At 36.3% G+C, this 14,119-nt stretch overlaps 1 protein-coding gene across 5 annotated transcripts in view; it reads left to right on the top strand.

Moving 5' to 3' along the window:
- The window catches only part of SDHAF3 (succinate dehydrogenase complex assembly factor 3), a 32,432-nt gene extending 18,411 nt beyond the window's left edge, over positions 1-14,021 (top strand). For 4 of the 5 annotated variants that reach the window (XR_003527004.1, XR_003527002.1, XR_003527003.1 and 1 more), the window contains 2 exons: positions 1,789-1,916; positions 13,238-13,348. Coding sequence is in view for 1 of the 5 variants with exons in the window: in XM_027639203.1 (XP_027495004.1) it covers positions 13,238-13,441 (204 nt within the window). In the remaining 4 variants the exon portion in view is untranslated. Of the gene's footprint in view, positions 1-1,788; positions 1,917-13,237 lie in introns of all 5 variants that reach the window. The other variant, XM_027639203.1, reaches the window with a different exon arrangement.
- The last annotated feature ends 98 nt before the right edge of the window (positions 14,022-14,119 follow it).

The raw sequence follows: 14,119 nt of genomic DNA on the forward strand, positions 1-14,119 counted from the left end.
GAGTAGAGGTAGTTTATCTTGGGAGTTTTTAACACACAAGTAGAACTAGTATGTGACACTTCCCATTCACGATACCTCCTCTACAGGCAGGGTGCTTCTACTACAAATGTTAATGGTTTAGCTCTAAGCGAAGACCACGGCACTTGGCTGTGGAAGCACCTGCAAGGCTGGCAGCCAGACCACAGAGCTAAATTGGCTTGACCAATCTGAACATGGTGCATCTGCATTTCTGGAAGGTTGCCCTGGTATTTTCCTGGCTCTGGTCTTTTTGCATTCTTTTCCTTTAAAGTATTGAGGTAAATGAACTTCTATCCCAGTTCAACATGTATTTTTTTGCTTGAGACCAGAAAAACCTATGTTTGCACAGGGAAAAAGGAGAGGTTCTAGGTGGGTGAGAATTTTTAGGAATAAGTAGACAATCTGGATTTTTGCTGTGAAATCTTACAGTTTTGTTTTCTGAGTATTCATTTCAAAGTGAGGTACATAAAGCTCTAAGCTCTTCGACTTATTTGATTTCCATCCCTGTATTTCTCCCCTACCCTGTTTTCCCCACCATTTACTAATTAAAAGCAAGCCCCCTTTAATAACTGGAAAACCTCCAACAATACCAGAAACAAAAAAGAAGGAATAGAGCAAGATTTAGGTGAGTTAATTTTGTAGTATCTGTTGTATAGAGATTACAGTAGAATGCGTTCAGACTTGAATTTGATACGTATATGATCTCCCCAAGAACAGTACAGAATATTTAATGGAATTTTTTAAAAGTGCTTTCAGATTAGCTGTCTCTACAGTACTTCATTGAATTTTGAAAGTTATTCAGCAGGTGACTGAATTTTTCATTTTCCTTTTGTGCTTAATCCCTCCAGTCTTCTGTGACAGCCCAGCTCTCACTTGCTGTATTGTGACAGATGCTATAAAAATCCTCTTAAATGTCAGAACCATTGGATAAAGGAATAAATAGTGACTTGCAGATGATTACAGAAGTTTTGGGGGGTTTCAGATTTGGTGGCTCTGATGTCAGTAAAAATGGATGCTCCTTTTTAGCAGCTTTTGGAATACTAATTACACATTTGTTTTCTTCAGTTAACTTCTGTGGCTATTTCTGAAGTAGTTCAGAGATTGTATAAAAATCTGCAGTTAAAAACCCTTGGTAAGATATGTAGATTCATCAACTTTAGGCACTTAAGAAAGTGCCTAAGACACTTAGGCACTTAAGAAAGTGCTAAAAAAATAAGCACAATTTTAGAATTATGTTTGGAATGGGAACTTTTAATTTCTCTGACCTTTTTTGTCTGCAGTTACTCTGCAGTCCTCTGCAGTTCAAAGGACTTTGTGGCTCCATAGGTTATATCACAATATTTTAGGAAAATAAACCAGAGTAAGGAACTTTCTGTTGTAATTTTGAGAGCAATAAAACTAAAGATGAAGGAAATATTCTAACTTATTCTATTGCTTGGAGGACATGGAAGACTTTTTAAACTTTGTATGTCACTGATTTCATTTGACAGAGGTACTTTTATGTGTATACGAAGCATATGTGTGGTCTAAAACTTGAACGTCATGTAACATATTTTGCTGTAGCAACAAGACCTTTAAAGATTTGCACTGGGTCTAGCACAGAGACTAGTGAGTTAATCTTTTTTTGCCTTTTATTAAGTACTGTGAAGTAGATGTTAACTGCAGTAACAAGCCCTCTTTCCATAAAGTGAGTTTACAAATATAAACCAGTATGTCGTTAGTTGTCTTAAGGAAAATGTCAGTAATATCAGTATGCATTTCTTTTCATAGGGATGTCCTATTACTGCTATTTAAAAGCAAGAAGGACTGAATGGTAATCAAACGATTGTGACCAAATACACTGAGTTATTTCTACAGAGTAGTGTTTTCAAAAGTTCCGGACTGAATGTCATGCTCAGGTAAATAACACCCTTTGTAAGAACTCATCTGTGTTTCTCAGTGGCAATATTTTTTTACTTTTTAATCACGAGTCCACCAGTGTGTAGGCTTTCTTTTATTGATGGCCAGTCTCCTACATAGTGCTCTATAAAGAGCTCACCTCAAAATGTTTGTGCCTTGTTGAAAAAGCAGGTAGATAAACTTCAATGACTCCTTGTTTGTCTCTTTTAAATGCCTCTGCAAGCACTCATGTAGGGCTTTATCTCTCCCCTATTACTGGAAGGATCATGGTAATACTGGCCAAGAAAATGAGCCTTTGACTCAGTGTTTTCTCTTGCCAAATTCCATGTATTGTATTGGAACAGGTAATGTAGAGTTTGTTCATTTAAAAATGGAGAAGCTTTTGTCTGTTTATCCTAAGAGATGGATCTGACTTTTACACTAATGACCTTTTGGTGCATTTATTAAATATTGCACATGACTTTTTACTTAATTCATTCAAGCACATATTTCTTCTACAGGCTCATTAAAGTAAAAAATTCCATGCACCCTCAGCAGAAAGGTTATTTGTGGTGTCATGGAAATCAATACAAGATGCCTATTAGTGGATTAATTTTTTGTTTATACTTGAGTTTTTCTTTGTTACTTTATTAGTTTAAGGTTTTGTCTCTATTGAGCATCTAGAAATATGAGTAATGGAAAAATAAGAATACTGAGTCTCTCTTGGGTATATATGTACACTTGAAATGCTTCATTAGGTATAAATTGAGTAGAAGAACATGCGTGGAAGTCTTTCAAGTGTCATCATCTGGGATATATAATCATTTGAATGTTCTTAGTATCTAGCGGTCTGGAAACTAATGTGGTTGTCTTGGAAACAGGCTTTATTTTCCTTTTGTGAATATCTAGATATGAAATCATCGTCTTCCTTGACAATCTGGAAGTAATAATTCTGAAAGAAATAACTGCATATTTAAGATGCTTGTTCTCTATTTAAAGAATTGATACAGGAGTCTGTAAGAGATGTTTACATTGTGAGCTTTAATTATAATTGTCTGATTATGTTGCTAAAACAGTCTTTAGGGTTTTTTAAGGTAAAATGCCTGTACTTAGCGTTGATATTTGTCTGGGAATTATCTGCAGTGAAACACTTTGCCAAGATTTCCTAGCTTAATATTTAAATAGACATATTGCAGTATAACTGATGCATTGTGGAAGTTAAGTTCCTAAAAACAAACTGATACTATCACTTCCAGTCTTTGCCTTTGCCTTGCTTTAAATTAGCAGTATGTGGTAAATCCTTGAATATTTTGTGAGATTGTAGCATAATATTTGCCAGACAAAACATCAGCTGTAGACAAAAGTGCACAGAATAACTTTTTTTATTAGCCAAAGAACTGCCACGCACAGCATAAAATGTCAAAGCAAAATAGAAACTGAGTCAAGAAATTACCATCTTTCAAATTGCTCAGGATCGTTAGGATTTGTATGAAAATACGAAACAATCTTCTTGAAATTTAACTTTTCTGGTCTGTAGGTTATTTGTTCAGTCACAGCAGTCTTACACTTTGGTATTAGCAACAGTGTAATTTTATCATAATTTTTACAGATGAAGGTCCAGTCTGAATAATTTTCCACCTTTTGTTCTTAGGTATAGTCTAATGGGGTTTTTAATATACTTCTCTTCCAAGTCCTTTTGTCTTCAATAGCAATTTAACTGATATGTACTTCGGAGAAGAATATTTTTTTTATTCTTTCATAAAATAAGTCTTTCTATTTCAGTGGAGCTCACACTTTGAATGATACAACCTGTCCAAGGATAGAGAACCATGACGAGATCTTGTTGAGCCATTGGAACTCCCTTGGGTGGCCATTTCTTTCATTCTGCCTCCCATATCGTCCTCCTTTCTTGTGCTGCACCTACATTTCACATTGATCTCTCTTTTCAGAACTTAATTGACCATTTTATTTTTGTTTAAATGTTGTTTTTCTCTCAAGTATGTTGCAATTTTTTTCCTTTATTATGCCCTAGAATAAGCTCGAGCTTTTTATTTAAGGCCTGAGATGAAGCTTATTAACCTAAGTGGAAAGAATCTTAAAGACTGTGGCTGTTACCAGATGAAGCAAAAAGCTTTTAGTGACCTATATTTTGGCCCTGATGTACAATACTGGTGTAAGTATTGTGCATCCAGAAAGAAAGAAATAATCACAGCTTGTTTTTCAACAAATGACAGTAGCCTCTGATGTACTCTAATGGTGTTGTGTTCCATTTTGGACTTAATAACATTTATATATGCTTACCTTGATGGTCAGGCCATAAACTTCCCACTTCCACCTCAAATTATGATCTCATAAGCCTTACATTAAAAAAGAACATTAAAATACCATGTTATTTAAGCTATAAACAAAGCTGAGTTAGTTCTTGAGCTTTTTTCACATTCCTCTAAATAAATGTCATTTCTTCCAGTTTAACAATATTAGTTAACTGTGTTCAAAAAAAAGCAGTCCATTTTATACCTTCCTGATCAAATAATAATTCTCCATGCTGATTACTAAGTATTACATAATTATATTCCCTGGCTCCGTTTTAGCTTAACAATTTTTCATTCTCTCCTCCCAAACTGCGAACGAGCAAGCAACCAAAAAAAACCCCAAACCCCTTATGGTAACAGTTCTGTATAGCTACACTGTGTGCATCATTGTGTTAGTGTGATCTGTTCCCTGAAATTTGGTTGATAATCACATACTCTAGCATCCTTCCTGAATATCCTGGGAAAACATGATATTGTTAAAGTTCTCCTGTTTTCCTTTCAGATTAACTTTTAGTAAACTGAAGTCTTCTGGTTGTTCCCATTCTTTATGATCCAATGACGTTATTTGGATAAATCTGTTTTACTTCTGTGCATTGTTAGAAATGGTGACATGGTCTCTCATCCCCAGAAATTAAAATATACGTAATGCATACTTATTTCTAAGGATAAAGAGGAAAACTACAATTTTTGTTTTCATCATGTGTTTAACTTCAGGATGTTGCTGAGTCTGATTTCAGCAGCGTTAGGAAAAGATAAAACTCCAGGGGAGAGATTGTAGATTCGCTCAAGGAGAAATGGTTTTTTTGTTGCCTTGTGTAATTAAAAAAGCACAAAACAAAATAACTAATGAACACCTTCCTTTTACCATAAGGAAGGAAGTTATTGAAGACAGTCATCTACAGCCAGGGACACAGAGAGAGACACGTAGTTGCTTTTGTAGTGATGAGATGCAAAGCTCTGGAGAACAGTGTATCCAGTCATCACATCATGTTTAAGACCAAAGTTCTCTCTCCAGTGCTCAGCACAAAGGCATCCTACATCTCTAGCTGCACTTAGACACATGACATTTAGACATAGGCAATCCGATTGCAAGTGCAAAACTATACCCATGGCTTGAAGTGGCCTCTGCAAAGATGACCTTTCCATCTAATAATGGGCTGAAATACAAAAGAGCTTATCCAAGCTGCTCTTCACACAACATTTTTAGAGCTCTTTATTAATTACAGTTTGGTATATTTTTTAGAAAAGAGAGGGATTTATTTCACCTACATTGTTTTTCGTTGCAGTTTGGAGATGTATCCTGTAGTGAAATGGATTCTCCATACTAATAATCTTAAAGGATTCTTGAGGACCCAATTTGGCAGCTGGCAAACAGTGTCATTTTTGTACCTTCTTGCTCTGCATTTGCTTAAATTAACTCTATGTGCTGCTCTGCTGTCCCTGTATTTCCTTCCTTTTCTAGAGTACCACCATAGTGGCTGCCTCAGCAGAGGGGCAGGGACAATGGCTGTGAGTTACCAACTCTGATTTAGTGCTATTTTGGGATTTTTTTTCCCTTTGGAGATTCCTCAACTGCCCTGTTCAAAAAGTAGTAGTGCACAGGAAAGTCATATTGGCAGGTATGCAATTTTCACTATTGCTAGATTAGGAAAGAAATATTAAAAAAAAATATTTTTCATATAGTCTGAAATTCCCAAAATTTTATATGAAAATGTGCTTTCCTTTAATTTCTGAGAAGAGTGCTTTTTTTAAGTAAGCATGAGTAATGTTTCAGCATATCTTTCTGATACCCTTTCTGATTCTTATTTATAGGTGTTTTAAGTGTCTTCTTAGACTTCTTATGACTGCTCTTATGACTTAAGAGCTACTCAGTCTGGTTTTTAAGTGTTTTGGCTTGTGAATAAAATGTATACGAATAAAACAGACATTTAATATGTTGTATCCTAACTTCTGCTTAACAGAACCCTTCTGTTATTAATGGACAGTATCAAGGGTGGCTGAAGTTTGAAATGTAACAGAAATGACAGATTTTATAGCTTGTTTAAGGCACCTTATTCTTTACATCTAAGAGCTGTCAGAAGGTGGTAAACAAATCTCAGAACAGCAGCATCTAAAACCAGATTGCTCTCATGAGATGTAGGTAAATCATTCAGCAGGACAGCTAATTACGTCTGTAGCCTATAGCGTAGCCACTGGTATCTGTCCATTAGCCACCCCGGTGCTTCACTCAGGCCAAAGAGCTTGTGTTTACAGTATGTTTAATTTGAACAACAAAGGTTTGTGTGTGGATCTCAGGAGGACTGAAACTAAGCAATACCTCAGGATAAGCAGTGGTGAACACAGGATATGAAGAGCATTTGCTCACTTACCTCTGTTGTTGCAGCCTTTGTGGGCTGCAGCACCATCTCAGGTCTCTAATTTGCCAGCCATGGCTACCTTACCCAAACTACCCTGCTGAAGGGATGTTCCATGACTTTCTTTAACATATCTGTGCTGGGAAGACCTTTTTGGTTTTGAAACTAGAACGCTTTGTGTTACTTTGCACAGCTCTGCCACTCTTAATAGATGTTCAAGATGTTGTTGATGGAATATGTGTGGTGATATTGTTGATGAAGGAGATGCTAGAACAAAACATGAGGAAAAACATTGGTTTCTATAATAAACAAACTTGTCCCTATTTTTCCTTGTATTTGCCTGGTCTACTGTTACACATATGATGGATTCTGAGGTCATTTAAGTGCCAGAAGAGAAAGCTGTTTTTTCACCTTCTGTCAAGATGTGCAGTAGGAGCTGGACATCTTTATTCCCCACAGATCCTCTGCTGTGCTGGATACCTCAGAATGAAATTCCTATCTTCCTTTTATTGCCCTTTTCCCAGCAATTGCTATTTTAATTTTCCAAAAAAGAAACTGTGATAATGCCACCATATGTCACTACCTGGTATCATTCAGATACCATTTGATGGATATCTTCAAAAGCAGGGGAAGGCTTACTCAGCATTCTTTATAGTACATTCACTTTTTTTTAAGTGACCATGCTGTGTTCTTTACAAAACTAAAAGTGGGTTGAAATTTCAATTTTGAAATTGATAGTACATTGTTCCTGTTAGAGGATACATAGCTGTTTATTCACACCAGTTAATTTATTTGGCAGGATTTGTATTTTATGCAATTTTTAAAATGTTTATGGGCTATTTTAAGTGGTCTTATAGCATGAAATGTAGGTTGCTATGGCTTAATAGGTACTTGAGTGTATGAAAATATTCACTGTAGTGGTGTATTAAGCTCAGCTTGTGTGGTAGAATTTTCCTGGTTTTTTTTATTGAATTTCTAACTATACTTACAGCTTCAGATAAAAGGAGGTCTGGAATTTCATGGGGCATAGCTCCCATTTAAAAATCACTTCTGTAATATTTTATCTTTTGCTGATGATCAATTAGTTTAACATCAAAACAGTTTTTCAGTAAAACATATAATAAATAGCTTGCAGAATTCTGTCTGAATAAATATAAAATAATTAATTCAAAATATCTCTGCACAGGTTGCAGCTTGCTGTGCTGTTCATTTACAGCTGTTTCTTCATGCTGCCATCCTGGCAGTGTGTGTTTGATTTTGCTCTGAGTAGCAACAGAAGAATTTGAAATACTGCAATGGGAAGTTAACCTCCAGGGAGCAATGAGGGTGGCCTGTCAGACCATGCTAATTTTTTTTTTTATGTCACCCCGAGAAAAATAAATTTCAAATAATCTGATAGCATTTTTCTAGTGCCTGACTTTGCCCTGATTGTCTGACATGTCTCAGAGCAGCGTTTTCTCATCTGGCCCCAGTACTGTTGTTTATCAGTGCTATGGCTGCAAGTGGATATAGTTATTCTGGAATGTGTGAATTCTTCAGCTTTATACTTCAGATGCTCAAGGGAGATAAAAATTTTAGACCTTTTTTTAAGAGAAAATCTGACAAGAAAGTGAGTTGTACGGGTAGTTGCTTTGAACAGACATATCTGTTCTGACTTTTTCTATCTAAATCAATTCTTACAGAGATTTTTGGAGTGGTTTTCTAAAATGTAGAATTGTACATGTTGATTGGGATGCAAAGAAATTATGATTACTGTTCTTTCCAGTGAAAATGGCCAAAATGGGCTCTTAACTCATTTAATCTTATGATTCAATCATAAGTGTCTATCTGCATTTTTTATTTGCGTATGAGATAAACATCTGTCAATGTGGACTGGCCTAGGTAAGAGTCTGTATATCTGGCAGTCAGGGAGTGGGACTTTTGGTTGTGTGATTTTTGCTTATATTTTTGTATTTAATCCTTTGAAAACTTTGAAAACAACAAGGTTGATGCCCTTTCTGTAATGTAAGGTATTTTAAAACCTCAGATGTCGCTCATCCTCTTGTCCTTTTAATGAATTTGTGCATTCCATGAGTGCTTATGAAGCAGACAGGAGAGACAGTGTGTATTCACTTCAGTTAGTGAATTTAAACAAAAACCCCTGTGGTTGTTGATTACAACAAATACTTACCTTATTTTTTTTTTTTATAAATCACTTAGAGGTTCAAGTATTTTGTCACGTCATAGGATTTTAAGAGAGCCTAATGGTTGGATTCAGCTTGCATGCTGTAAATGCCACTGTGGTCTGTGGCAGAACCAGCATCTCTAAGGAGACCATCCAGGTGAGGGATCTACCTCTCTGCATTGGTGATACGGAGAATTTTGGGGTATGTCTGTGTTTACACATACTGATGGCAGTGCAGGGACATGGCCAGTCTACACCTCACACTGTTACCTTGGACCTCCTTTAAGATGGAGAGTGTGTCTGTGACATGGATGGCCAGCATGCTGGGATTTAGTACTGGATAAATCAGCCATCTTTTGATGGTAAATGGTCAGGAGAGGTTGTCTTAACTTGAACTTGATTCTGATCTTCTGGGTTTCTGGTGGCAGTCATATACGAGGGGCAAAGACTTTTACCATTCAGATGGTAGGGGCTTTGTTGTTTGGGTTTTTTTCATGTGGGTGCTCAGAAAGTCTACACCTGGTGCATGCAGAGGATCACTGCAGTGAGAGCTACTTTCAAAGAGACAACCAAGCAACCTAAAAACCCCTAAGATGCAGAAGTTGTCCCTGACTGACGTACCGTATTTGACCCTCTGTGCAAAGGAGGAGAACACCTGTGTCCCTCTGCCATCCTTGTGTGTGCTGAGCCTGGCTCTGTGAGAGTGCAGGTTTACTTGTGTTCCATTTTGTGTCTCCTGTCTCTGGTTTTGTGAGCACAGTGTGAACCATAATGGGAATAAGATGCCCTTGAAAAATCTACCCAGGATTTGTGTTGTGATTGACAAAGGTGTTACATTTGGAAGATGCAGTTATATGTAACATAAAGTGAAAGACAGAAGGGAAATAATTTTCCTTGTTTGGAAAAGCTAAGCAAGTGTTTGTTGCAGTTCTGCTGGTAGGGAAGATGACACTGGAAAATACTTAAGTTCTCTAACTATTAATTTCCAGTGAAAACTAGACCATACATGAACATACTGCTCCTCATTACCTGAGAGGGACTGTGGTCATCGTATTTTGTGACCAGTTATATTACTGGAAGTAAAAATGTTAGCTTTCCCCCACTTTTTTTTCATTATGCTTTTAAACCTATTACAGAACTTTGGAGTTCAGCATATTAAAGCTCACATGCGGTTAGCAAAGTGGCACATTTTCTTTATAGATCCCAAATCTTAAATTACCGTGTATCATCAAATCATGTAGTAGCTTTCCACAAATCACTGATCACATAATTACAATATGAATTTCTGAGGTAGCAGTAAAGTGTTAAAGAGTTAAATATTCCAGGCTTTGTTTGTTCCTCAGAGAAAATGAGATATGCCATATAGCTGATCTTTTTTTCAGCACTTTCGTAAAGGCTGAAAGATATTTTCTTTGGTGCTACTGACTTTTGGTAAAGTGAGGTGAGAAAGTTCCATTTTCTGTCATGAGCCAACCAAAACCCAGCATGTTTCCAGGGTCCAGTTTTAAATTTCTGTTCACATTGCGAATTGATGTGAAACTGCAACTATTGAGATTTTCTGGCACATACAAAACATTTGTTCAGCTAGAAAACGAGTAGGGGAAAAGAGCCAGCGGTGACAGTTGGATAGGAGCACATTGGAGTGCTGAGAGGTGGAACACCTGGCATCAGGGAATGGGGGAGGTATAGTCCATTGCTCTGTATCTGGATGCAGAGCATCTGTGAGAGTGGGCCTTGCAGCTTTGTTGAGGACTACCACTTTCAGGATCTGGATTCTTTAACACTGGTGCTCTGTGAGGTGTGATGCTTTGATGTTAGATGAAAAAAAAATAAATTACAGACTCTTTGCCATTAATTAGTTTGATATTTTTGTAAAAGATGATCTTGTCAACAAAGTCTGTAAAATTATAACCACTCTTTAAATGGACTTCAGTTATTTCTGGTTTCTATAGCCCATGCCTGTAGCAGTAGCCCCAGGCTGCTCCTGAGTGTTGTTCATTAGCAGTGGGAAGGACTTTTCTCTTGCCGTGGAACCTGCACAGGACATCACATGGAGGGGTTCTCAGGGTTTCTACGTTTAGTCAGATCTGTTGATGAGATGTGAAGAGCTTCACATTGCTTGCTTTCATTATAGCTTATTATATGCTGTGAATGTTGTTGTTTGGTATAATGAGAGTGTGGTTTGTTTTTTCTTTTCTTTTTTTTTGGAGTCCAGAGTCAGTACTGACTGGATTGTTCTGTGCAGAAATGTGAAGGCAGAATGAGCTGGAATAGTTGATGTGTCACCAGTGGTGTGTTTCTGGTCTGCAGATAGCTTCACAGATCACATTTGTCCCTCTGCCTTGATAAAAAATTCTGTAAATCACGAAGTTGAAGACTTAACCCATTATAATTTTTTATCTTGTTGTTACTACTTTATTGTTCAATCATCTGGAAAAAAACCTATTTAGTTCCTTCTAAACCCTACACCAACTCTACCATGAGGTAATACCTCTGAAGTGTAGGTTTACTGTGGGGATTAACTGCAGTGTTACTGTTCCTGAATGCATATTTAATGTAAAAGCAGGAGAGGTGATGTTGGGAAGAACCTCAAAGAATCACATTAGTTCAGAGTCCCAATTAATAAAAATGTACTTTTGTTTGCCCTGGTTTGTTTTAGCTGTCTATTTTCTTTAAATAACCATTAATTATATTTTGCAGCAGGAGTGATAAGATCCTGCTGACTTGAGTGAAGCTTGACATGGTTCACTAACAGTGTAGTGTATTTATGTTAGTAAATGGTGTAATTTTGAAATTTATCACATGCTCACAAATATCATTCTTCCTTCTCACCCACTTCTCTGGAATTATTAGACAGACAGTTGAAGTAGTGGCTTCAATTACTCTGCTGGTAATTGGATTAACAATTCAGTATGCAGTAATGAGTTTTCTCTTAGCTGAAGATTGGGAATTCAAATAATGCTTATATCTCATTGCTATAATACTGTGCTTTTGAATACTCCTGATATTTAATCCTTTCTTTAAAAAAAGGTGTTGCCATGTAACAGTCCTTATTCTTAGTATTCAGAAAATGTTTTTTTTAGTTCATCTTCTTATACTTTATTCAGAGTTGTGCTTAAAACTTTAAAGGTACTTTAAAGGATACCTTACTGAATTAGGATAGAAACCTGTATTTTTTCCAATTAAAAATTAACTTTTGAAATTAATTTCTTAATTTTTGATCTTGTTTTTAAGTTCTTCTTAAGAAAAATGGATGTTTAGGCTCCCTTCCAACCCAGTGGTTAAATGTGTATTTAACTTTTAAACATCTGAGTAGGTTCACTGACTTCTGTAAGTACACACACCATGAGGCTTTTGACGAATTCACTCACTACAACTTCTTTGAGAGCTGCTGCAGCGGGGCTGGTGCTGGGCAGAGGGAGCTGGGAAGCTCACAGCATCCATGCTGATGGGCCTTGGACACAGCCGTGTCAGTGGGAGCACCACCAGCTGAATTAAATTTGCAGAACTGCTGTCCTTGCAGAACCTCGAGTGTTGTAATTTAGAAAAATCATAATGGGCAAAGATTGCTCTGAAGTGGTGAGAAAGCAATTTTCCAACTATATCCACATTACTGATGTGATCCCTTGGCCACTTCTGGTTCTGCTCTTGAGAAAGTTTTGATTTTTTTAATGGTCCTCAGCCTGGTATTGATGTAACACACACTGACCGTGTTGCCTGTCCACTGACATAAATGCTGTTATCTAAGTAAACATGGTCCAAATGCTTTCTGTTACAGCAGGATTGTAAGTCTGAACAAACTTACATATATTCAAAACACTGCAGAAAGGGGGGTTGTCGTTTTCTTTTTTCCTTTGGGGAGTGAGTATGAAATACAGAGGTATCTTTAAGCTCCTTCTTATTCTCACCTGACTTTTGATTTTTTAAATTAATTTCTTCTAAAAACTGGCAGAATGACAGAAGTCTTATAGTTACTGAATTCCTACTGCCTTTGGAGCAGTCCAGGGCTGGATGTAAGTGACCTTATCAGTTCTGAGAAAAGCAGAGTGTAGTTAGGCAAAAAGGCTTCAGGACATTTGTCTAATTATAGATTGCTTTTTCTAATACATTTCAAGAATAATACTTTTCCAGATGTATCAGTTTACAAAGTGAATCCTATTGATATCCTGCTAGATAGAAAATGCTATTTTAGTAGTTATATTTGATCTATAATTAAATTATGTTTTGTTTTCAGAAGTAGTATACGATAGGACATAATGAAATTAATCTGTACATATATAATATGCATTTAAAACTAGTTATATAAAATTGGTGGTAGATGTTTTAATGTAGAAATATTTTGATAACTTCTTTCTTATAAAAAGTGTAATTTTTTGTCATTTGGTGTTGATTAATAGACTGTTGTAGGAGATAGTGTAAGAGTATGTTATTACAGTAAAATGCTTTTGAAAAAAGTTGACATGAATCCTGCATTTGTCAGTTTTGTAACCTTCGTATTCCTTCCTCATTAGAACTATGCAGCACTGATACAGCAACAAATCAATGAGGACAAACAAAACTTGAGAGAAAAGACTGTATATGGATTCCAGCTCACAGAAGAAAAACTTAATGACTTCCGTGATGAACAGATTGGGCAGCTGAAGGAACTGATGGACGAGGCTACCAAACCTAATAAAAAAATCACCATTTCTGAAGACTCAAAATACAAAAACTAAAAGATTTTGAATATTGTTTTATTACATAAGGAAGCATTTTGAAACTTCCTTTTCCCCTTGGAGTTGAATGTGGTTTCTGTGAAGTAATGGGCACTGCTGATGCCATAACTTCTCTGGTTATTTGGCTTTTTGTGCAAGAATAAATATAAAATGGAGTAATCACAACGCTGCTATTTTAATTGCAGTATTTTTTCTCCTTTATTTTTTTCTCCTAATGGAAGGTGAAGACTGAAAGATTTCGGTAAAAGTAAAGTGACATTTTTAAAATATAAAGTTGTTAGTTTTGTTTTGTTTTGTTTTTTTAATTTTGGCACCTGTAGGACAAAACATCTTCCTCTTTCTGTACCATCCTCTTCCTTAATGGAAAAGATACAGTATCATTTATTTTCTGGCTTGGATTCAGTAGACAAAGGTATGGTACTAGAGCCAGTTTGTTTTGATGGAAAGAAATGAGCAGTATTAGGAAAACATACTGCTGGGGAAATTGGTTTTCTTCTTGAGCTTTATTGTGAAATGTGCTTAAAAGTCAAAGATGTAGCTCACTATTAAATTAATCTTGAAGGAATCACTGTCTTAGGAAGAAAATTCTGCATTTTTTTCAAAGGTAGACTCAGATCATTGTTAATACCTAAAATTTTTAAAAACCTTTTATGAGTGGGTTGTGCTGTAGTTAGAGTT

The sequence above is a fragment of the Corapipo altera genome, unplaced genomic scaffold, assembly GCF_003945725.1.
Source record: "Corapipo altera isolate COAL_440 unplaced genomic scaffold, ASM394572v1 44, whole genome shotgun sequence".
NCBI classification, from domain to species: Eukaryota; Metazoa; Chordata; class Aves; order Passeriformes; family Pipridae; genus Corapipo; species Corapipo altera.